The sequence below is a fragment of the Spermophilus citellus genome (genome assembly GCF_964194105.1).
Source record: "Spermophilus citellus genome assembly, chromosome: 10".
In the NCBI taxonomy this organism is placed as follows: domain Eukaryota; kingdom Metazoa; phylum Chordata; class Mammalia; order Rodentia; family Sciuridae; genus Spermophilus; species Spermophilus citellus.
Genome location: NC_138197.1, coordinates 78,497,644 through 78,521,347, shown reverse-complemented (window position 1 = coordinate 78,521,347; position 23,704 = coordinate 78,497,644). Strand labels below are relative to the sequence as shown.

The 23,704-nt window shown below is 43.6% G+C and overlaps 1 protein-coding gene across 3 annotated transcripts; it reads left to right on the top strand.

The window, feature by feature from the left end:
• The first annotated feature begins 3,375 nt into the window (after positions 1-3,375).
• AVIL (advillin) lies at positions 3,376-22,962 on the top strand. Of its 3 annotated transcripts, none has more exons than XM_081309669.1 (19): positions 3,376-4,598; positions 6,157-6,231; positions 7,358-7,554; positions 8,993-9,101; positions 9,194-9,304; positions 9,696-9,898; positions 10,347-10,425; positions 10,787-10,885; positions 11,615-11,768; positions 11,859-11,959; positions 12,721-12,858; positions 12,953-13,111; positions 14,378-14,557; positions 15,555-15,700; positions 15,840-15,984; positions 17,352-17,540; positions 18,162-18,230; positions 19,985-20,110; positions 22,466-22,962. In XM_081309669.1, exons 1-19 carry the CDS (start codon positions 4,533-4,535, stop codon positions 22,577-22,579), a joined length of 2,460 nt encoding a protein of 819 aa, XP_081165795.1. In that variant the 5' UTR covers positions 3,376-4,532; the 3' UTR covers positions 22,580-22,962. The 3 variants fall into 3 exon arrangements, with proteins under 3 accessions (XP_081165795.1, XP_081165794.1, XP_081165796.1); XM_081309668.1 differs by having other exon boundaries at positions 7,295-7,554; XM_081309670.1 differs by lacking the exon at positions 19,985-20,110 and having other exon boundaries at positions 7,295-7,554.
• The last annotated feature ends 742 nt before the right edge of the window (positions 22,963-23,704 follow it).

Genomic DNA, 23,704 nt, shown 5'->3' with positions numbered 1-23,704 from the left:
CCACTCCCTACCCCCTTTTCTCTCAGACTTAGCTGAGTGCTTAGAGCATTACCCATGACCAAAGCCCAGGCTGGCTTGGGGAGAGTGTCCTGCATGAAGCCTTGCTTTATAGAACTTTCTTGCCCACACACAGTCCTTCCACAGAAATGCCATCTCCACTTGCCCCTCTTTATTTTCCCAGAAAAGCAACTTGAACAGACCTAAACAGAACATCGGTGTGAACCAGAGCCAGCCTGAAGCCATCATTGCCATCCACTTTCTAGTTTCACAGTGCGTTAAGAGCAAGTGATTGCAATTCCTCAGAGGAATCAGGCAGACTCATTTTTTGAAAGAGGGCAAGATTGGAAGGGAGCCAGTTCATCCCACTATCTGTCGAAACTGGATTTGGGAGTCAGGCCAGGCCACTGTGCCTAGTGTCACACCAACTCAAGCCATGCCAGGAATCTGCCCCCTGCCAGGTTCAGTTCTTTAAGGTGCCTCTTCAGGGACACAGTGTGTCTCTCTGATTGGGCTTCTAAATCAAAAGCCTGATGTTCGTGTCCCTCTTATAGGGGGAGCTTTGGACACAGGACCAGTTTGGTAAAGGGTCAGGTAAGGGTTTTCACTCTGCACATTGTAGAGGGGACACTCTGTAGGCCCATGGGTCCCTTAATAGAGAGGTTGAGTGAATTTGCCTTCAGTTAACTTGGGACCTTCTATTTAGCTCCCTCTCCTGCCTCCCAAAGATTTTTTTTTTTTTTTTGTATGTTTAAATGTGTAAACTCACCTCTTAACAGTGGCCCAGAAGCTTCTTTATACTAAAGCATGGGAGTCTGAAGGCAGTCATTCCCTGGGAAATGGATCCCATGCAATTCTGCTTTCCCTGTCTTATTCGGAGGCCTCATTAGTAGGACAGCCCCACGAATGGCTGTTTATGTAGTTTTCCAGCCAGGCCAAGTGTATGAGAAAGGTAAGCCTATTTTCCCTTCAGATCTTCAGTTGGTTATTTAACCACTGTGGCCCTTAAGTCACCTTTTTTGTGAAATGGGGACTTAGTTTTGTCTTTTTCCTTTTTCTTTTTTAATGCCAGTAAATATCTGCATATTCAACTGTGGGAGAGGTCAAAGGTCTAGCCATGTGCCCTGCTCCTTTAATGTTGTGGGGCCTGTTCCTGGAACAGACCCTTCTCTTTGACCCATGAGCTTCTTTGCTTGTAATTACCCTAAGTTTGCCACATTCCCCTTTCAAGATGCCATTTGAAGGGGAGGTCTGCTTCCCACTGTGACTGGGCTATGGGATTCTCACTACCTTGCTTCATGATTTGATAAATTTGTTGTATTCAAAAACTTGAAATGTAGGACGCCATTAAGTGTCTGTTTATATTTTTGGAATATTTGTATTACTTACAGTTAATTAATAAAAGCAGGTTTAAAAAACCTACCTGGGAATGGGAGCTGCCTCCTTAACTTGCCATTGTTCATTGGGCACTCAGAGGGCATTACTCTTCTCACAACCCCTTCACTCATGATGAAGTAGAACAAGCACTGGGTTCCAGACAAGGTTACAGCAGTAGGATCTTCCTGGGCCCCTCTTTGGCACCAACTCCATTTCCATCCAGGTACTTGACAAGTGTGTGTTTGGTGTCCTATCGATTGCTGGGCTCAAACCAGAAACCCTAAGGAAAATGAAGTCTGGATTTTCCTGTTGCCCCTCCCACATGCTACCAAACTGGAAGCTTTGAAATTTCCTGGCAACACAGTAGGCACTCAAATACTGATTGGACTGATGAATGACTGATGGAGATTGCAAGGAGCAAAATGTTACTGACCCCTCTCCCAAACTGTCCCTTCCTTTGAGAAATGCCAGAAGCTTCTCAGGCTCTGCCAGCCTGGACTTCCAGGTACACACCAGGCAGCTCCAGCCCCTGCCTCCTGTCATCAGTGTAATGCATTCACATCTACAATATGGCAAATTTCATATCCTCCCTCCCTCTTCCCTGCATTATTGATGGGCTGTGCACTTTAAAAAAATCAATAGATCAGGGCGTGGAGCTGGAGTTAAAAAGAAGCCTTTAAAAGTCTGCTCTTGTTTTTACTGTTTTGAATAGGAACAGATAAAGCTTTCCCTCTGGTTTGAATAAGTCAAGCCCAGGGCTAGGTTGGCTGTGATTGGCCAGGACTAGGAAAATGTGGTTAAGATGCAAACACAAGCAAATATAACCCAGTGTCTCTGAAGCCATTGCTAAGTCCTCCAGACCTGAAGCCTCCTGCATTGGGGTAGCTCTTCAATACTACTGCTGCTAATTCACCAAAAAACTAGGAATTCACCAGGCAAGGTAAGATCTCTGGCTTATATAAGGGTACTCATTAGTGAAACAATCCTACTAAATGAGGCAGAAAGGAGAAAAATTCTTTTGCTTTTTCTTCTGGGATAAGAATTTTTAAGTGTTGAATCAGGTGTTTGTGACCAGTTTTACAAACTTCTGCTGAGGTGAACAGGCCTTTTTAAAAGACCACTGAACAGATAGGGCACATTTTCAAAGCAGGGAAAGATGAAGACCGTGTTTATCTTTTTGAGGAAGGTGGCATGGGGCAAGGCAGAAGTAAACCAGCTTCCTCTACTTGGGGTCCATCCATAAAGGTATCTCTGTGAGATTCAGGACCACTGACTTTTAATCTGGAATTTCAAAACTCAAATCCCATTTCAAAAATCTCTGCAGTCCTCTCAAAGGATAGTGAATTATAAATTAGAACTTGGGAAGGGTGAAAGGGAGGGATCCAGCTTTTTTGGGACTTTGTTGTTGCAGATGAAATTAGATTTTGGGGGGTGTTCCAGTGTAGTGAGAAGTCCCTTTTTGGAGTATATCATCACCTGCATTCAGGGTCTCCAGTTGAGTGAGCACCTTCCCAGTTCTGAAGTCCCTGCTGGGAAATAGGACTGCTTTGGGGATTTGAAACTCAGCTCAAAATAATGCCAGTTAGCTTGGCATTTACCAGGTTGATACGTATCCATCTCCAAGGAATGGATTTGGCCTTGGTCCCTTTCCCCTTGCTGGGTCATGTATTTGCCTTTAATAACTGAAATCCAGGGTCTGAAGAAAGCTCACACAAATATTTCCTGGCAATTCTGAGCAGCAGAGGGTGGGGCAGCATAAGTTATCAAATTAAATCCTCAAACACTGGCTGCTCCGCATCATTGCTCTGCTTTAGTCCTGTTCTAGCAGTACACAAAACAAGTTTGCTCTTAGTTTCTTCTTTTAGTTTTGCTTTGCCAAAGTCTGTACTAGATAATGGCACATATTTTCCAAACCTAGCTTCATCCATCAAAGCTGAAGTATCCTTAGACATGTTTTTTGTTGTGGGGACGGGGCATGTAGGGGTGTGTGGGTGTGTGTGTGTGTGTGTGTGTGTGTGTGTGAGAGAGAGAGAGAGAGAGAGCGCGCTAGAGCCTCAAAAATGCTAGGCAACTGGTCTAATACTGAGCGACACTCCAGCCCTGACATGTTCCTCGTAACAAACACAATATGCCTCCAAATAGCAAAAATCCACATAGTCCTTCCTGGATGATTTTTTTTTTCCTTTGTAAATCCACCAATCTCATCCTTTTTCCTTAAAAACTAATCTAACATTCATTAGTTGTCATGCTGTCAGACTGCAATCTCCTTGAGAGCAGCAACTACCCAGGGAGGCACTTAAATTATTTAAAGCCTCTAAGTGACCTTGGACATGTGCTGGTGCTTAATAACCCAAGCCATGCCTGGACTTCAGAAAACCTGCAATCCACATGGACACATGGACTACTGTTTACCACTTCCTCCTTTTGCTCAGGCCTGAAGGAACTGAAGACCTCAGGGCTGGGGGTGGAAGAACTCTTCCAGAGTTCCAAAAAGGTTGAGTTTTAAAATAGTTTACTTTAAAAAAAAAAAAAAGTAAAAACAGAAAGATGGAAACAAAGAGGTGACTATGAAGAGAACCTTCAAGCAGAGAATCTGGGAAGAGTTAAAGAGTAAAAGAAGAAAACCTTGGGGGGAAAATTTTTTTTAAACCAGGTTTTCTTTCCACAAGCCAGTGAATTTTCGATAAATTTAGGAAGGGTTGCTGTATGTCAAAATAGCTAAAAGCACAGATTTTAAGATCGATATGGATCTCATTCTAGTATATATCTTTGGGCAAGTCATTTAACCTCTCTAAACCTCAGCTATACTACAAGATGAAGAAAATATGCTCACCTTCTGAGAATTAAATGAGATAATGTATGCAAAGTGACTCAACATAAGACTTAAAATATTCATCACTCCTTTAGAAAATAATCATAGCTATTACCAGAGCTCTTAACAAAGGAAGTGGCAGGTGGAAAGCAGGGCTTGTGGGTAGGGACTAGGCCAGCCAGGCTCACCACATAATGATGAAATGGTGTGGGGATGCACCACGAGGACGTGGCAGGATAGCTGTTCAAGATTGGGATGTGATTTACAAGAAAAACTGGATTGATGCCCAGTTCAAGGGGTATCACCTCTTGCTCTATGATGTTTCAGTCCTGGGAAGACAAGCACCATGTCTCTGAGCAGCGCCTTCAGGGCTGTGGGCAACGACCCTGGGATCATCACCTGGAGAATAGAGGTGAGCAGGGTGGGAGGCACATCCTACTCCTGATTGCTGGGATCTATTAGCCAACTGCCCAGGTCTGCTACATGACAGCCCTTCAATCCTCCTGATCCTATGGTTTGAGAACAGTGTACATTTTCCCATCCTTGTTCCTTCCCTGATGCTTAAAACAGATAGGTGGCAGGAGGAAAAAAATGCTTTTTAGTTCTGGAAAATGGGACTCCAAACAAAAATTAGCTTGTCCTTTTCCCAGCCATTTCCTAGGAGTCTGCACTTCCAGTAAATGCTCTGGAAAGATGGGTGGAACTTTCCCAGGAGACTCCTGGTTGCTCCAGTCAGATAAATGGAACATGTCTTCTACAGGGCACTCTAGTTCTACAAAGAGTTGAAGGATGGTGGTGAGGGCACTGCACGGAGGAGGCATTGCTCATCTCTTCTCCCCCTGCCTTTGTACCCCTCTGGGTGACTAAGCTCCAAGCTCTGGCCTGGGTTGCTCTGCCTGCCAGATGTGAGGATAACCCTCCCCAAGTCCAGTCAGTTACTACTGCATAAAACCCAGAGGTGCCAGTCATGGTGGTGCATACCTGTCATCACAGCTACTTGGGAGGCAGAGGCAGGATAATTACAAATTCAAGGCCAGCCTGAATGACTTACTTAGACCTTGCCTCAAAATAAAATTTTAAGAGGTTGGGGATGTAGGTCAGTGATAGAGTGCTTACTTAACATGTGCAATCCCCAGCACCACAAACAAAAATCCAAGAGATGATGCCTCCCTTCACTCTCCTCAATCAGGAAGGAGTGATAGCAAGCCTCTCAGAGTTTGTGAAAGACCCAGACCATTTCCATTGTTTTAAGGCTCCCAGTTTACTTAAAATATAAATTAGTACTAAAATGGAGTTTTAAGAATTATGATATACTTCTTTTTGAGATTTAACAGACACATCTCACATAGAACACAAACATGCCTACAGATTTACCTCACTTGAAGAGACTGAAAATTTACATCAGAGGCTATGTGAATGGCCCTCTGGGGACAAGCAGTGCATGCAGTGACAAATCAAGGCCCCAACCCAGATATGGGACTCAGCTTGGAGTTCAGCTCCCCAATGGCACTTCCAACTGCCATTAGCCTCCTCCTCACCTCCACAAAGTTCCAGCACCCTTTCTACATGGCAGGCCTCCTGGCTTTGGGTGATCAGAGAATGGGACAAGAGTACTGGAGGCATTGGTACAACTGAGAATTTTTGCTTCACAGTCTATATCCAACTCTCCCCTGCAAAGGGCAGCATGTGACTCACAAGGTTCCTCACAGTATGGCGAGATGAGACCAAGCAGGACATGGGGATAACAGGGCCAGGGAAACCAGTACTGGGCCCAAATTCAGACCCAGGGTAATGCAGGTAGAACTCATAGAAGCCAGAGGGGTGACCACATAAATCTTGTGCTGGCCACCTGGCCCTGTAAGGTCATGGAAACATTTCTCCCCTACCACCTGTGTCAAAGAAAAGAGAAAGAGGCTGTGGGTAAGGAAAGAGGAAGGAATGCAGATTATCTATACCCCTTGTCCTTCCAGAAAATGGAGCTGGCACTGGTGCCCCTGAGTGCCCATGGCAACTTCTATGAGGGGGACTGCTACATCATCCTCTCGGTGAGCGCCATACTCCCCATTCCTGTGACCATCTCCCCTGAGAGCCAGTTCCTGGGCTTTGTTGAGAGATCTGCTGGTGAGGGAAGGAAATAGGGTTTCTTGATATCCATCTTACTTCTTCCTCAGTGCTGTGGGAGCAGGCCTCCAGTTTGAGGCCATTGATAGGCCTGGGTTTAAAATTTTACATCCAAAGGCAGGTATGAAGCCCTCAGTCTAAACCCACAAGCAGCACTTCTCCCTCCAGAGACCCAGGCCTCATACTAAAGTGGTGAGACAGAAGGCCAGACATAGAAAAAGGCCTAACTCTTCCCATTCTGATGAAGGACAGAACATCCCACATGAACAGCACAGACAAACAGGTCAGCTATGCATGATCAGAGGTTAGGTGCCGGGTCACAAGGGGGACCTGCAAGGTAAGTCTGCAATCTGTGTTAGTCAGCTTTGTGTTGTTGTGACCAAAATACCTGATAAAAACAACTTAGAAAAGAAAAAGTTTATAATGGCTCATAGTCCCAGAGGTTTAGTCCATGGTCACCCAAGTCCATTGCTCCAGGCCCAAGGTGAGGAAGAAACAGTGCAGAAGGGCATGGTGGAGGAGTCTGCTCTACCTGTAGTGGCCAGGAAGCTGCGAGAGGAAGGACTGCAGGAAAAATGATCCCTGGAAGGATGCCTCCCCCTCAGCAACCCACCTCCTCCAGCCACACCCTACCCAGTCAGTCTATTCAAAGTAGGATGGACTGATTAGTCACAGCTCTCATAATCCAATCATTTCACCTCTGAACATCTCTACATTAACACAAGAGTTTTGGGGGAACACATATATATCCAAACCATAATAATCCAACTGAGAAAAGATCCCCATTGGTATCCATTTATTTTGGGAGCAAAAAGTTGTCAGTGTTCGCAAATGTGGGGAGGAATTTGGGCTGTCAAAGCTTGGGCCACAATAGCTGGTCTGCAAAAAGGACACGGCAACCCTAGTACACTGCAGGGATAGGGGAGGAATCCTACTCTGCCAAGGGCAGAGCACAAACAACTTTATGCCACATTCTTCCCATGCCAGAGGAGCCAGCAGCAAAGGGGAGGTAAACTGGCCCCTGACCTGCTCTCTTTGGCTACATCCCAGACCCGGAGATTGGGCAGTCTTCTCTCCCAGAACATCCACTTCTGGATCGGGAAGGACTCCTCCCAGGATGAGCAGAGCTGTGCAGCTATCTACACCACACAACTGGACGACTACCTGGGAGGCAGCCCTGTGCAGCACCGAGAGGTCCAGTTCCATGAGTCTGACACCTTCCAAGGCTACTTCAAACAGGGCATCGTGTAAGTAGTAATATCATCACTGAACAAGGACAGAGACAGCCATTAACAGAAGAAACCCATAGGCCAATTCACATGAAGAAGGTTATCTGAGGGGCTCAGTGGTAGAGAACTCCCCTGGGTTTCTTCCCGAGTACCACAAAAAGAAAAGAAAAGAAAAGAAAGAAAGAAGAAAGAAAGAAAGAAGTAATCTGAGAAATGCAAAGCAAAACAAAGCTGCCATTGACACTTATTAAATTAGCACAAATTTTAGAGAGCTGGGTGGTGCCAACTGCTGGTGAGGCCGCAAGGAAATGGAGCTTCATGCCTGCTGATGGCAGTGTGGACTGACACTGCATTCTGGAAAATAGTCAGTGCCACTAATGCAATTTTTCACTTGGGGGTATACACCTCAAAGAGACCTTTACATACTCAGGACCATAAAGGCACAGAAACCAGAATGTTGATAGTTGTGTCAGTGGTGGTAGGAAGCTGTGGACAGATTAACTGGGAGACTGAACATGTGCACCAGAAGCAACAGATTAGATTACGTATCTAGCACATGGACACATCTCACAGACATGGTGCTTACAGAACACAGTATGAAATAGACTACTACATAACAGAATCCAACTTCTGTTTTATTAAAAAAAAAAAGCACATAAGCAACAGGACACATCTTACTGAAATGAAAATGAAAAGAGATGTTAAACTGGGCTGGGGTTATAGCTCAGTAGTACAGCACTGGCCTAGCATGTGCAAGGCCCTAGTTTCGACCCTCAGCATCACATAAAAATAAATAGATAAAATAAAGGCATTGTGTCCAACTACAACTAAAAAATAAATATTAAAAAAAAAAGAATGAAAGAGTGTGGTGGGAGGAAGAAGGGGAATGGGGCACACAGATAATAGGAAGTACACAGACACTTAACACCAGAGGGGCTTATAAGGCCAATGATGATAATGTTCCATAAACTGAGAAGTTACATTAATTCAAACTTTGTACCTAAAATTAAAAACAAAAAATTCCAATGAAGTTTCCCTCTGTCTGGAACACTATTCCTTGTGTTGTTGGCTCCTTCTAATTGTAATATTCCAGCTCAAATGCCAGTTCTTTTTTGTGGGGGAGAGGGTTCCAGGGATTCAACTCAGGGGCACTCAACCACTAACCATGTCCCCAGCTCTATTTTATATTTTATTTAGAGACAGGGTCTGAGTTCTTCAGTACCTTGCCATTGCTGAAGCTGTCAAATGCTAGTTCTTCAGAGACATCTGCCTTGACCTATCAGAAAGTCAGTCACCAAGTCTACTTGTAGGAAAACAGCTACTGCCATCTGTATTTACCTAGTTCATTTGTTGTCATCACTCATCCGGGCAGAGGATGCATCTGTATAATTCACAGCAGTCTTCTCAGAACCTAAGCACAGATGCTCAATAAATAACTGCATGGATGTCCCCTCAGTTATAAAAAGGGAGGTGTGGCCTCTGGGATGAAGCATGTGGAGACCAACACATATGATGTGAAGCGGCTGCTACACGTGAAGGGGAAGAGAAATATCAGGGCCACCGAGGTGAGTCCTGCCTATTGACTACCCTGGGCCCAGGGCTTCCCTACCTGGCACCTAAGAATATCTCCTCAACAATGTTTACCTCTCACCTGCAGGTGGAAATGAGCTGGGACAGTTTTAACCAAGGTGATGTCTTCTTGCTGGACCTTGGAAAGGTCATCATCCAATGGAATGGTCCAGAGAGCAACAGTGGAGAGCGCCTGAAGGTATGGTATGGCCTTTTAGTCTTAGAGCTCTCTCCTCTCAGGCCTGGTTATGAGTCTGGGCCCTCTCAGATAATTTTACCCTTTTCCTTCCATGCTGTTTGTTCTCTAAGATTCAAAGTGGACCCTGCCTTTTTTTTTTTCTTTCTTGAGACAGGGTCTCACTAAGTTGCTGAGGCTGGATTTAAACTTATGATTCTCCTGCCTCAGCCTCCTGAGTAACTAGGATTACAGGTGTGCCTAGCTGGATCCCTATCTTTGACTAGACTACTCTGAGCAGGACTCCTCGGCATCAGAATAACTCTGTGTCTAGAATTAAGTTTGCTCCCCCTGAGCCTATCAGGCAGAAAGGGGTTCCAGATAAGCTGAGTGCTTCCTTGGGCTTCTTTAACAGGCTATGCTTCTGGCAAAGGACATTCGGGACAGGGAGCGAGGGGGCCGTGCTGAAATAGGAGTGATCGAAGGAGACAAGGAGGCAGCCAGCCCAGAGCTGATGAAGGTTCTTCAGGACACCCTTGGTCAACGCTCAATTATCAAGCCTGCAGTCCCTGATGATATCATAGATCAGCAGCAGAAATCAAATATCACGCTATATCAGTGAGTAGATAAACTCGGCTGCTGGCTAGAGGCTGGGTAGTGGAAGGTGTCCCCTAAAAAGCCAGGCACTCACCTTGGCTCCTTGTTCTGGGTGTAGGCACCTGGTTTTCTTCTCTGTCCTTTTCAAATGCAACAACTCCCATTAAGAGCTCAGAGACTCCCCTCTCAAGGAGGCAGCTATCTTCTGTTCTTGTTAGCAACTCAGTCCTGCTCTCTTAGGGAGACCTTTCCTGTACGCTGGTCTATATGTGCTCAGAGATGTGGAAAGAATAAAGTTTGGGACAAAAATCTCCTCCAGATAACAGAGTCTATATATTCCTGACTGCATCTAAGTCATGTCTATCTTAAGAAGTCAAATTCCACCCAGATACACCCAACTGAAACATCAAATTTACTACAGGATTCTTTGTAGAAGAAAAGGTGCAGGCTAACCTCTCCCCTTCTTCAGTGTCTCAGATTCGGTCGGGCAGTTGGTGGTCACAGAGGTAGCAACGAGGCCTCTGGTCCAGGACTTACTGAACCATGATGTAAGTACAGCTTGAAGGGGCTTAGCTCAGGGTAGCCAGACCTGGCTTCAAAAATGAACCTTGGAGCCAGGCATGGTGGCACATGCCTGTAATCCCAGAGACTTGGGAGGCCGAGACAGGAGGATCAGAAGTTCAGGGCCAGCCTCAATGAGGCCCTAAGCAATTTATCAAGACCTTGTCTCTAAATAAAATGTAAAAAGAGGCTGGGGATGTGGTTCAGTGGTTAAATGCCTCTGGATTCAATCACTGGTACAAAAAAAATAAATAAATAAATAAATAAAAAATAAAAAACAGAGCCTAGGCAAAGTCCTTCCTTCTGATCTTGAACAGCAGTAACCACATTTGTTCCTGACTGCTTCAGGACTGCTACATTGTGGACCAAAGAGGAACCAAGATCTACGTGTGGAAAGGAAAAGGAGCCACAAAGGTTGAGAAACAGGCGGCCATGTCTAAAGCCCTGGTAGGAGCTACAGATGTGTGGTTATACATCTACTAATATCACTTCAGATGTGTGCAGAGAGCCATGCTAGGCACTTGCACATATAATACTGAGGTAACATACATGGACTTCAAAGTCAGACAAACCAAGATTCAAATCCAGGTTTTACCTTTTCCTGTTGAATGTTCTGGGGCAAGACACTGAATACTACCAAGCCTCAGTTTCTCCACATCTAACACAGGGGTAATAACTATCTCCTAGGTTGTTGTGAGGGTTAAATACCATATGTAAAACATTCAGAACAGTAGTTGGCACACAGCACCTGCTCCATAATAGGTGACTGTTGTTATTGAAGGAGATATCGCATGTCAAGGTTAATGGTCCTTTCCTCAAGGAGCTTATGATATTCATGCAGATCCAGCAGACAAGATGTACTTACAAAGCAATAAATGAGCAAATGACAGTAATACAAAGTCAGTAGAGCTATATAAGTGCTGAAGGAACACAGCATACAGGGTCTTACAAAAACAGTAATCATCATAATCATGATAGGCCTATGAAGAGATGCTAAGATGTTCCACACAGGCACTTTTTGAGGTAGGTAATTTGGTCCTTAGACAGAAGTTAGAATTTTGACTCCAAGAGAAGAGGGATCCTACCAACTAACTTCAAAGGGGTTAATTACCAGAGAAGCAAAGAGCTCGGTATATTCCCCAACTGACCTGCCTTTGTATTTGGGTGCGTCTATAGGGCTTCATCAGAATGAAGGGCTACCCCAGCAGCACTAATGTGGAGACCGTCAATGATGGTGCTGAGTCAGCCATGTTCAAGCAGCTGTTCCAGAGGTGGTCAGTGAAGGACCAGACCACAGGCCTGGGGAAAATGTTCAACATTGGTAAAATTGGTGAGATTGCCCCCAGAGAATCCTGTCACTACTAGACAGCCAGGCATAGGTGCTCCTCACTCACCGCTCTTCCCAACTCTTCCTATGCAGCTAAAGTTTCCCAGGACAAGTTTGATGTGACTCTGCTACACACAAAGCCAGAGGTAGCTGCCCAGGAAAGAATGGTGGATGATGGCAGTGGGAAAGTTGAGGTGAGCCCAGTGAGGGCAACACTGGTCCTCTTGCCTGCTGTAGAGGAGGCAGGTGATTCTGTCTGCTCTCCTTTCCCTTTCCCCTCTGGTTCCTCAGTATTCTATAAGAGGCTTGCAAGTTGACAGTTTCCCCACAATGCTTCAGGGAAGTGAAAGACACATCCCCAAATCTGCTACCAGTAACTCACCTGACAGATATATTCAAATCAATGCTTGCCTAGCCTACAAAAACCCAGCTGGACAGGATACACCCAATAAGGATAACTTAGTTTTTTGTTTGTGGTTCAGGGGATTTTTTTCTTATTTTTTTTAACTGGGAATTGGACTTAGGGTTAATTTATCACTGAGCTATACCCCAGTCCTTTTTATTTTGAGACAGGGTCTTGCTAAGTGGCTGAGGCTGGCCTCAAACTTGCAATTTTCTTGCCTCAGCCTCCTGAGTCACTGGAATTATAGGTGTGTACCACCATACCTGGCCGATGCTGGGGATTGAACCCTAAGGCTTCACACATGTAAGGCAAGCACTCTACCACTGAGCACACACCTCTAGCCCCATGACCTAGTTCTCAGGATTCAAATCATGCATATGTGACAAGCCCTCACCACTGGCAGAGAAGAACCAGAGAGGAAAGGGGTACATGGAGTGAATGTTAGCACCTCACCCACCTGGTACTCCACTAAACATGGCCCAGTTCCCTTTGGGTAATGCTCTCTGAACAGGACACCTATCTCTAAGGAACTGTGCTTCCTTCTGTTCACAGGTCTGGAGAATTGAAAACCTGGAGCTGGTCCCTGTGGAACATCAGTGGCACGGCTTCTTCTATGGAGGAGACTGCTATCTGGTTCTTTATACATATGAGGTGAACGGGAAGCCAAATTACATCTTATACATCTGGCAGGTACAGGCTCTCAGCTTTGGATCCAGATGTGCTTCCTCTGGCCACTGGGCTGGGGCAGGAATCAGGGCCCATGGCTCCCCTCTCACTGCTGCAGGGCCGCCACGCCTCACAGGATGAGCTGGCAGCCTCAGCATACCAGGCAGTGCAGCTGGATCAGCAGTTGGACGGGGCTCCCGTGCAGGTTCGTGTCAGCATGGGGAAGGAGCCACGCCACTTCATGGCCATCTTCAAAGGGAAGCTGGTTATCTATGAGGTGAGGGGCTGTTTTAGTCAGGTTTTTCACTGCTGTGATTAAAAGACCTGACCAGCACAATTGTAGAGGAGGAAAAGTTTATTTAAGAGCTCCTAGTTTCAGAGGTCTCCATCCATAGACAGCAGGCTCCATTCCTAGAGGCTCGAGATGAGGCTGAACATCACAGCGGAAGAGTGTGGCAGAGGGAAGCAACTCACATGATGATTAGGAAGCAGACAGAGAGACTCCACTCTCCAGATACAAAATACGCACCCAATGCCCCACCACCTCCAGCCACACCCCACCTGCCTCCAGTTACCACTCAGTTAATCCCTATCAGGGGATTAATTTACTGATTGGGTTAAGACTCTTACAATCCAATCATTTCTCCTCTGAATCTTCTTGCTTTTCTCACACTTGAGCTTTTGGGGAACACCTCACATCCAAACCATAACAGAAGCTTGACTAAAGCACTATCAGGCCACATTCTAGATATCACATCTGTCTGGGGTCAAGTCCTAGTCTTGTTATTTATCAGCCAGATTTCTAAATCTCAGTTTCCTTATCTGCACCATGGAATAATAACACCTACTTCATTACTACTTCATAGAGTTAAGAGTTATCATGAGAATCAGGATCAGCAAAGTATTAGTAAGGCCCGAATCACAGAGCCTGGTACAAAATACACAAAATACAACTCCTTTTCTTCTCCTTCTCCCCTCCTCCTCTTTTTTTTTTTTTTTTTTTTTTTTGTGTGTGTGTGTGTGTGTGTGTGTGTATGTGTATATGGTACTGGGGATTGAACCAAGGGCTCTCAACAACTGAGCTGCATCCCCTACCCCTTTTTATTTTATTTTTGTCAGTATTGGGGATTGAGCCCAAGGAGTACTATACCACTGAGCTACATCTTCAGCCCTTTTATTTTGAGACAGGGTCTCACTAACCACAACCAGTGACAAAGCCTTATTCTTTTCTTTTTTTTGACATTTATTTATACCTTTATTTTATTTATTCATTTTTATGTGGTGCCAAGGATCAAACTCAATGCCTCACACATGTAAGGCAAGTGTTCTACCACTGAGCCACAACCACAGCCTCCAAAGCCTTATGCTTTATAAAAAAACAATGAAAGCTAATATTATTGTGCCACAGCCCCAGCTCACCCTAACCCTTTCCTATTAGTCTAGAAGCTCTAGAAAGACAAAGATAGCATCAAATACATCCACATTTACCACAACAGCCAGCCTAATGCAAGATTCCGGACTTTCCTTTTCCTCTTTGCTCTAGGGTGGGACTTCCAGGAAAGGAAATACAGAGCCTGACCCTCCAGTAAGACTCTTCCAGATTCGAGGAAATGACGTATCTAACACAAAAGCAGTGGAGGTTCCAGCCTTCGCCTCCTCCTTAAACTCCAATGATGTCTTTCTGCTAAAGACCCAGGCAGAGCACTACCTATGGTATGGCAAGGTAGGATGGCTGGGCCCAGTGGTCAGGCCAGTCCCTTGGAGCCCAGCCTTGCTGTGGCCTTGATCCTAGGTCAGCAAGGTCAAAGGAACTAAAAAGTCGACTGGTGTGGTGCTCAAAAGGGGGATCCTTTTCCCTAAAGAAACTTCAAAGGAAGCACCAACATTCCCCATAGTCAGGCCTTCACCAGAAAATCACGGATAGCCCGGCTTACATCCAAGAGACATTCGATAAACAACTCCAAACATGATGAAGACTAGATAAGTCAATCTTCCCACACGAGTTTGCTGACCTATAACAGGAAAGATGCTAACAGAACAACAAAAAAAAATGATGTTGTCATGATTCATATTGCATTAGTTCCTTAAAAAGCACTGAAATTGGGGCTGGGGATATAGTCTAGGTAGAGTGCTTGCCTAGCATGCATAAAACCCTGCGTTTGATTCCCAGCTCCACCAGAAAAAAAAAAAAAACTGTAATTGTTTTACACAGAAATGAAGTTGGGTATGGTGGCAAGCATCTGTAATCCCAGCTAGCATGGCTACTTGGGAAGCCATGGCAGAAGCATCACAGAGGAAGTGGAAGTTGGAAATCAATCTGGGTAACTTAAAGATACCCTGTCTCAAAAAAAAAAAAAAAAAGGCTGGGGCTATGGCTCAGTGATAAAGTATCCTTGGGTTCAATCCCTAGCACCAAAAAAAAAAAAAAAAAAAAAAAAAAAAAGTAGGTGCTAAAAATTCCAGCTGAAGCTGAAATAAAGGTAACTGTTACTCTTGTCTATATCCACTGCAGGTTTCAGAGTGCAGCCCTATTCTTTGCCGGAACATTCTGTCTTCCTTCTTCTATTCCCACCACTAGAACAAACCTATCTTCCCTTATCCTGAGGCACTGTGTCTTGGCATTTAATCCTGATTACACCGAGTTAGTCTTGAAACTTCTCTGTCCACATCAATGTGTCCACATGTGACTAACATCTGTGCCTTCCTTGCCCGACTCTCAGGGATCTAGTGGAGATGAGCGGGCAATGGCTAAAGAGCTGGCCAGTCTTCTCTGTGATGGCACCGAGGAAACTGTGGCAGAGGGCCAGGAATCAGCTGAGTTCTGGGACCTACTGGGAGGTAAAACTCCCTATGCCAATGACAAAAGGTATGGGAATACAGTATTCTCCTCTTCTTGGCTCCCCCTGCCTCCAAGCTTGTGAACTGCACAAACTCTTAAGATCTCTTTCAGATTTAAAAACATGATTTCTATGTACATCAGTGCCTCTAAATGGACTGTGTTGTAGACTACAGCAGGAAACCCTAGATGTCCAATCCCGTCTCTTTGAATGTTCTAATAAGACTGGCCGGTTCATTATCACTGAAATCACAGACTTCACCCAGGATGACCTGAACCCAGGTGATGTGATGCTCCTGGATACCTGGGATCAGGTAAGACACAGCTACAGAACTCTGAACAAATAACAAGGATGCCCACAGTTTAGGTTATTTTTGTATATTTTGACACTCAAAATAGGCCCTGGATAACCCTGTATCATCCCCAAGTCAACATGTGTTAGTAGAAACCAAAGAAAGAGCCTGCTTTTTGCCATGGTCACAAAGTACAGAAAGATGGTTAAAACCACCTTGGAAATTTTCCCACCTTGCTTTGGGAAAATCTGGTCATCATATCATCCTGCCCTTCTTTAATCTTAGGATCAATAGCAACAGATTCCAAATCCAGATAATGTGGACCTTTTAGGGAACCAAAGGGTATGGATGGGTATTTTCAAGGCAACCCCTCCTCCACATACCATGTTCTTCTGTTCAGCTCAGCAAACACTTTGAGCACCTCCTCCATGCCTAGTCATTGTACCAGGTGGGTGTCATCAAGATAAAGGGCTCCACTCTCAGAGTTTACAAGCTGGTGGGAGGAGCCAGAGAAATATCATTGAGCCATGATGAGGAGCCACAGGAACACAAATTAAGGGCACTAAATACAGTTTAAGGGTGCTAAGAAGACTTCCTAGAAGAGATGACTCTCAGGATGAAACTCAACGGATGAGCAGGCAAAGGATGGAGAAGCCTTGTGGGCAAAGAAAATTGCACATGTAAAAGCAAGGCATGAAATATTATCAGAACATAAGCTAGAGTTAAGGACCACCTTAGAAATGAAGCTGAAAAAGTAGGTATGGGCCTGACCTACCATGTCAAGAAGTTTATCCTGAAGTTTAAGCAGGTAAGTGACATAGTCAGATTACACTTTAGAGAGCTCACTCCTGTAAGTTCCAGTTAGAAGTAGATGAGGGTCAAGTAAGAACTGCTGTGGGCCTGCAGAGGGCAATGGAGTAGGGATAGAGGAATGACAAATTTGACAAAGGCAGAGGAAGTCTAGTTGACCAGCACTGGTGACTCACTGGATATAGAGGGTTATGGACATGCCTCCCAGAATTCTGCCCTAGATGAATGGATGAATACCATTTATTTAGAGTGGAGATACACATTTAGAAAAGAGGAACTATATTTTAGGAGGGTTTTATTTGAGATAGTTGGAGACAGCCAAGAGAAGTTTTGCAAATTAGATTTAGGAAGCTGAGGTTCAGAGAGAGCTCAGATTTGGCGATGTAGATTTGGGAGATACACATAGCAATTAAAACCAAAAATATCAAGCTGATTCTGGGAAAACCTTTCTCTCTGCTGAACAAATCAGGCTGAGACATTTTCTGAGGCTGTAAATTACTGAGGGGGATAAATATATGAATTAGTACTTAGTCCTTGGTCTGACCTCATTAACAAATATTAAATCTGTACCACAACAGGTGTTCTTGTGGATTGGAGCTGAGGCCAATGCCATAGAGAAGGAGAGGGCCCTTGCTACTGCCCAGGAGTACCTGCACACTCACCCCAGTGGCCGAGACATCCATACACCCATCCTGATCATCAAACAGGGTTCTGAGCCTCCCACCTTCACAGGCTGGTTCCTGGCCTGGGACCCTCACATTTGGAGCGTAAGAACAGAGATTGGGGAAGTTATTTTGTTCTTACAGTTAGAGAGCTCAGAAATAAGAGGAGATGGGGTGTACAGATTTAGGGGCCAAGTAAAACCAAGGACCTTATTTCTCCCATTCCCACTCCAATCCCTGCTTTTTACTTTTCTTCTCTTCCCCTTCACCACCAAAGCAGTAAGTTCCGTTAGAGCATTCACAGCTTGACTCGGCAGTAGGCACTGTGAAGTAATACAGTTTATAAAGTGTATTTACACACATCAGCTTTCTGATCTTTATAAACTATTCTGATAGAGCAGGTATTGTGTTTCCTATGTTACAGATGAAGGCACTCAGAGGACAAGTTCAAAGTCATAGTCAATAAGAAGAAGTCAGGCTTACTAACTCATTCAACTGCTCTTTCTTAAATCTTACGGGGGGGGGGGGGGCATTGAAGGAATACTTTCAAAGAATGTAAATTAAAGGATCTTTGTAGCCTGCACGGATCCAAACCAAAATTTTTGGTCTTACTTATGTATTATCTGATTCTCCAGACTTTTTGCTTTTCCTGAAGGTACAGACCAGGCCTAAGATGTTTCTCCCCTATCAGCAATATCTCTTCCTGTGTTTTCTCTCTCTTCTCAGGCTGGAAAATCATATGAACAGTTAAAGGTGGAGCTGGGAGATGCTGCTACTATCATGCAAATCACTTCTGTGAGTTGGGTTTGCTCTTGGAGAAGCCCCAGAGCCAAAGAAAAAAGCAAATGCTAGTGGTCAAAGCTCTACCATGTCTTTCTTAGTATTGCCCTAGTTGTCTATCCTTGAGGAAGAAGAGTGTTTTGTTTTGTTTCAATGGTGGAGTTTGGACTCAGGGCTTGATACATGCCAGGCAAGTACTCTACCAGGAGCAACCCCAAGATATTTATTTATTTATTTATGCAGTACTGGGGATTGAACCTAGGGATACTTCACCATTGAGCTAAATACCCAGCCCTTTTCATTTTTTAAATTTTGAGACAGAGTCTTACTGAGTTGTTGAGGTTGGCCTTGAACTTGCAATCCTCCTACCTCAAGCCTCCTAAATTGCTTGGGATTACAGGTCTTTGCCTCTGAGCCTGGCGCCAAGATTTTTTCAGTTGACTGAAAAACAGATCTCAGACCTAAGTTCCTTATCTTTCTGCCATCCAGAACTTTGAATAGACTTGCTATTTAAAAAAGAACAATAAAAAAATAAAACTAATTTTATTTTATTATTTGCCTCTCTGCCATTTAGGAGAGATTAAAGTTATTGGCAGTTTTGGTGAATAAATTTCTCATTCAAATTATATTTTTATCAGTTTCTGACAGTTAAGCCCACAGAATCGCAGGTCATTTACCACTGTTTTAACAGATAAAAAAGTGGAGCCTCTAGTCAGGAATCCAACAGTTCTTTAATATCAGGATGATTGGTTGGACAAGTAGATGTGCACCTATAATCCAAGGAAATCGAGAGGCTAAGGCAGGAAGATCAAAAGTTCAAGGCCAGCCTTGGCAATTTAGTAAGACCATGTCTCAAAGTAAAAAATAAAAACAACTGAGAGGAAAATAATGAAAGAAAAAAAAAAAACTGGGGATGCAGCTCAAGGGTAATGTGCCCTTAGGTTCAATTCCCCAGTACAACACACACACCTACACACACAAAATTAGGACAAGTGTTGTATAGTACCAGGAGTTCAAATCATCTGGCAATGTTCTTTGTGCTCTACAAAGTCAAATTCCAAAGATAATGGTTATGTAGAGTCTTTTAAATTGTTTTTAAGAAAAATAAGACTTCCATCTGAAGGCATTTAAGCCAGGCGCACTGAAGCAAGCCTGTAATTCCAGAAGCTTCGGAAGCTGAGACTAGAGCATCACAAGTTTGAGGCCAGCCTCAGCAACTTATCAAGGCTCTATGCAACTTAGTGAGTCCCTATCTCAAAATAAAAAATAAAAAGGACTGGGGATGTGGCTCAGTGATTAAGTCCCCTGGGTTCAATTCCCAGTACAAAAAAAAAAAAAAAAAATACTGGAAATGTAGGACCTAAATAAAAGAGTCAAGGAAAGGTATGTTACCATAATATTTAAAAGAGCCTTAGGGACGGAGTTTTAAATCAGTGGTAAAGTATTTGCCTAGCATGCACTAGGCTCTGGGTAGGATCTCCAGTACCTAAAAATAATAATAAAAGAGACTTAAAATACAGCATGTATTCCAAACTGGCTATGAGGACTCACCTTAGGCCTAGTGAATCAACTTTCCCAGGAAGAATCCAAACTCTGAATATTTTTGATTCCCAGATGACTTTGACATGCAGCCAAGTTTGAGAACAAAGATGACTATGAAGGATGAAGTGGTATAAAAAAAAAGTGTTAAATATTATATACATGCAAAACTGTGATTGCCAGACACTGCACTGAATAGTCTTTTCCCATGTCTATACTTTTATACCTAGGACATGAAAAATGCAACCCTTTCCCTGAATTCTGCTGGCAGTGAGCCAAAATATTACCCTATAGAAGTTCTATTGAAAAATCAGAATCAGGAGCTTCCTGAGGATGTGAACCCTGCCAAAAAGGAGGTGAGTGGCTAAAGGAACCAGGACAAGTGGAGCTGTCAGTAAAGTCACCCATCTCAGTAAATGGCCTAGGACATTGTGCACATTGTAGGCACTCAGTGGACACTGGAGCTACCCAGTGGCTCAAACCAAGAGCTCCTTCTTGATTGTTTTTCTCACCTCTCACATGAATCCATCAGTTAACCTCTGTTACTCCTCTCCATCTATCTGCCACTGATTTAATCTAGCCATCATGTACTACTGTAATCCAAATGATTTCTACCTCATCCCTATAATTTGTTCTCCACATGGCCATTATAATAGCCAAAGGGATCTTTTTTGCAATATTGAGAATTAAGCCCAGGGCATTACGCATGCTAGGTGAGTGTTTTACCACTGAGCAATATCCCTGGTAGTTTTTTAAATTTTATTTTTGAGACAAAGCCTTACTAAATTGCCCAGGCTGGCTTGGAACTTGTCATCCTTCTGCCTTAGCCTCCTGGGTAGTTGGGATTACAGGAGTGAACCACCACACCTGGCTATCAAAGGGACCTTTTAAAGCAGATGCCTACTGTCCTGTTTGAAACAGCTCAAATAGCTCCTCACTGAAGGTCTACATAATCCGGGCTCCATCACCCTCTGGGATTTTCATCACTACCCTCTTATTACCCTTAAACATGCTCATCCCAGCCTTGGAGACTTTACACTTCCTAGTGCTCCTGCCTAAACAAATGTTCTCTCAGTCAGTCACAAAGCCAGCTCCTTCCCACTGTATAGGTCTCAGCTCAAACATCACCACCCCAGGAAAGCCTTCCTTAACCACCCCATCAAACACTGCTTCCCTCATCCCCTCCAGTCCCCTTAAATTTGTTCATTGTCTATATCCCCCACTAGTAATATCCTTAGGAAGAAGGACCTTCTCTGTCCTGTTTGCCATCATATTTTCATTGTTTTGTGTAGTTCTGGTACAGGGGATTAAACTCAGGGTTGTTTAACCACTGAGACACATCCTTAGCCTTTTTTTTTTTTTTAATACATTTATTTATTTATTTATATGTGGTGCTGAGGATTGAACCCAGAACCTCATGCATACAAGGCAAGCGCTCTACCACTGAGCCACAACCCCAGCCCACAGCCTTTTTTAATATTTTATTTTGAGACAGGATCTCATTGAGTTGTTTAGAGCCTCGCTAAGTTTCTGAGACTGGCTTTGAACTTGTGATCCTCCTGTCTCAGCCTCCTGAGCCACTAGGATTATAAGTGTACATCACCATGCCCAGTCATATTCCCATCTTTTCAACTCCTAAAAAGATGCCTATGAGATAGGATAAGTTTTTGATGAATGAATTAACATGTTCATGTTGAATTAATTAAATCCCCCTTGGAAGAGTTGATTTGGGAAAGGGCTTTGGATTTATTACAATGTCCTAACTAAATCTTAAGTATCTGGACTACAACATTTTTGAAAGTAGAGGCCGCATATTAATAAGCTTTACTTGGATACAAAATAATCATTACATCAATAAATAAATGTTAGGAGAACTATAGGGTCTCAGTAAGATCCACTTGAAATATTCTGGGAGTCTGAGGATATAACTTATCGGTAGAGCACATGCTTAGCATGCATCAGGCCCTGGGTTCAATCCCCAGCACCAAAAAACAAAGTTGATTAAGTCTGGGCCTAGTGGTGCACTACTGTAATCCCAGGGACTTGGAAGGCTTAGGCAGGAAGATCACCAGGATGAAGGCCAGCCTAAGCCACTTAATAAGACCCTAACTCAAAAATATATCTGGGGCTATAGCTCAATGGTAAAACACCCTTGGGTTGAATCCCTAGTAAGCCCCTCCCTCCCAAAAAAGGGTAGTTAAGGACATTAGTATAAGGAAAAGCACCACTCAGTTTAGTTGTCCATTCCTCCAAAATCTAATCTCTATAATGTATCCATTTTTAAAAAATATTTATTTTGTAGTTTAGTTTTCGGTGGACACAATATCTTTATTTTATTTTTATGTGGTGCTGAGGATCTAACCCAGCGCCCCGTGCATGCCAGGCAAGCGCATTACCGCTTGAGCCACATCCCCAGCCCCTATAATTTATCCATTTTATATAATCCATTTACTGTCTTTCAGGAAAGAAACTGGGATCATGAGAGCAGGGAATCCAGTCAGTTTCTTCCACAGGCCACCTTGGGGATCCACTACCTGAAGAACAATTTAGCCTTGAATAATTTAAGTCTAGTATAGCCTTCCTAACAATTCATTCTACTTCCCCCTCCAAGGATCTACATAGGTCTCCCTCTTGCCCCTACTCTCCCCACCTCTGTTAGCACCAATAGGTACCATATCTTCCTACTAATCAGAATCTTTGTTCTCTCTTAGAATTACCTCTCTGAACAGGACTTTGTGTCTGTGTTTGGCATTACAAGAGGGCAATTTACTGCTCTGCCTGGCTGGAAACAGCTCCAACTGAAGAAAGAAAAGGGGCTTTTCTAAAGCAAGAAGACCTATTAGAAGAACACAGAAGACAGCAGATAGTGCCAATGTTGGGAAAGAATTTACCTACCAACTTTTGCCTGCTACTGATTTAGACACATTTATAGAATCTGAAAATCACAGCATGTTCTCCATTTTTTTCTCATTTATCTCTTGTTTATTATATGTCTAAAACATTAACTTATACACTTTTTGGCTTTTGTGGTCTTCTGGCTAAAGCCTTAGCAGAAAATACTAAAACTGCATGAATTTAGAGAAGCCAAGAGAAAGAGAATCAAAAACTAATCTTAAAATATATAACACCATGCAAAGCCCTACGTTTGCTTTAAATTTTAAGATCAGTACTTCTGAAGTCTACTCAACCCACAAAGCATTGAAGTTATTTGCACATATATCTCAGGGTCAAAATCCAAAGGCTCAGATCCATTACATGCCACAGCATTTTTAACTTTTCAAATAAAAATAATCTGTATAAGCAAATGGAGTTCTTTTCTGTATTTGGGTGCTTGTTATGGTAATTTTATATTATGTTGGGAAAATGTTTTAGTACTGGAAAAGCAAAGAGACAGTGTTGATTGAACTCTCTCAACAACTGGACCACTGTAATAACTGTCATTAGTACAAGAATGTCAAAATATGACTTGCATGCAGATGTGTAGCACACACTGTAATCCCAGTAACTAAGGAGGTTTGAGGATCACAACTTTGAGGCCAATTTAGGAAGACCATGTCTCAAAATATAATAATTTTTTAAAAGAGCTGGGATGTAGCTCAGTGGCAGAGTGCTTGCCTAGCATGTGTAAGGCCCTGTGTTTAATCCCCATTACCACATACAAAAAAATATTAAAATTAAAATAAAAAAATAAGCCAGGTGTGGTGGCACACGCCTGTAATCCCAGTGGCTTGGGAGACTGAGGCAGGAGGATAGCAAGTTCAAAGCCAGCAATGGCGAGGCACTAAGTAACTCAGTAGACACTGTCTCTAAATAAAATACAAAAAAATAGGGCTGGGGATGTGGCTCACTGGTCAAGTGCCTTGAATTCAATCCCAATACCCCCAAAAATAAAATAATAAACAGCTAAACCCAGCAGGGAGTGGTGGCACACACCTGTGATCCCAGTGGTT

Coding starts and splice junctions, on each gene's coding strand:
- AVIL (XM_081309668.1), top strand. CDS start 4,533: ATGTCTCTGAGCAGCGCCTTCAGGGCTGTGGGCAACGACCCTGGGATC. Junction 14,558..15,554: donor ACTACCTATGGTATGGCAAG/GTAGGATGGCTG, acceptor CCCGACTCTCAG/GGATCTAGTGGAGATGAGCG. Junction 20,111..22,465: donor TGAACCCTGCCAAAAAGGAG/GTGAGTGGCTAA, acceptor GTTCTCTCTTAG/AATTACCTCTCTGAACAGGA.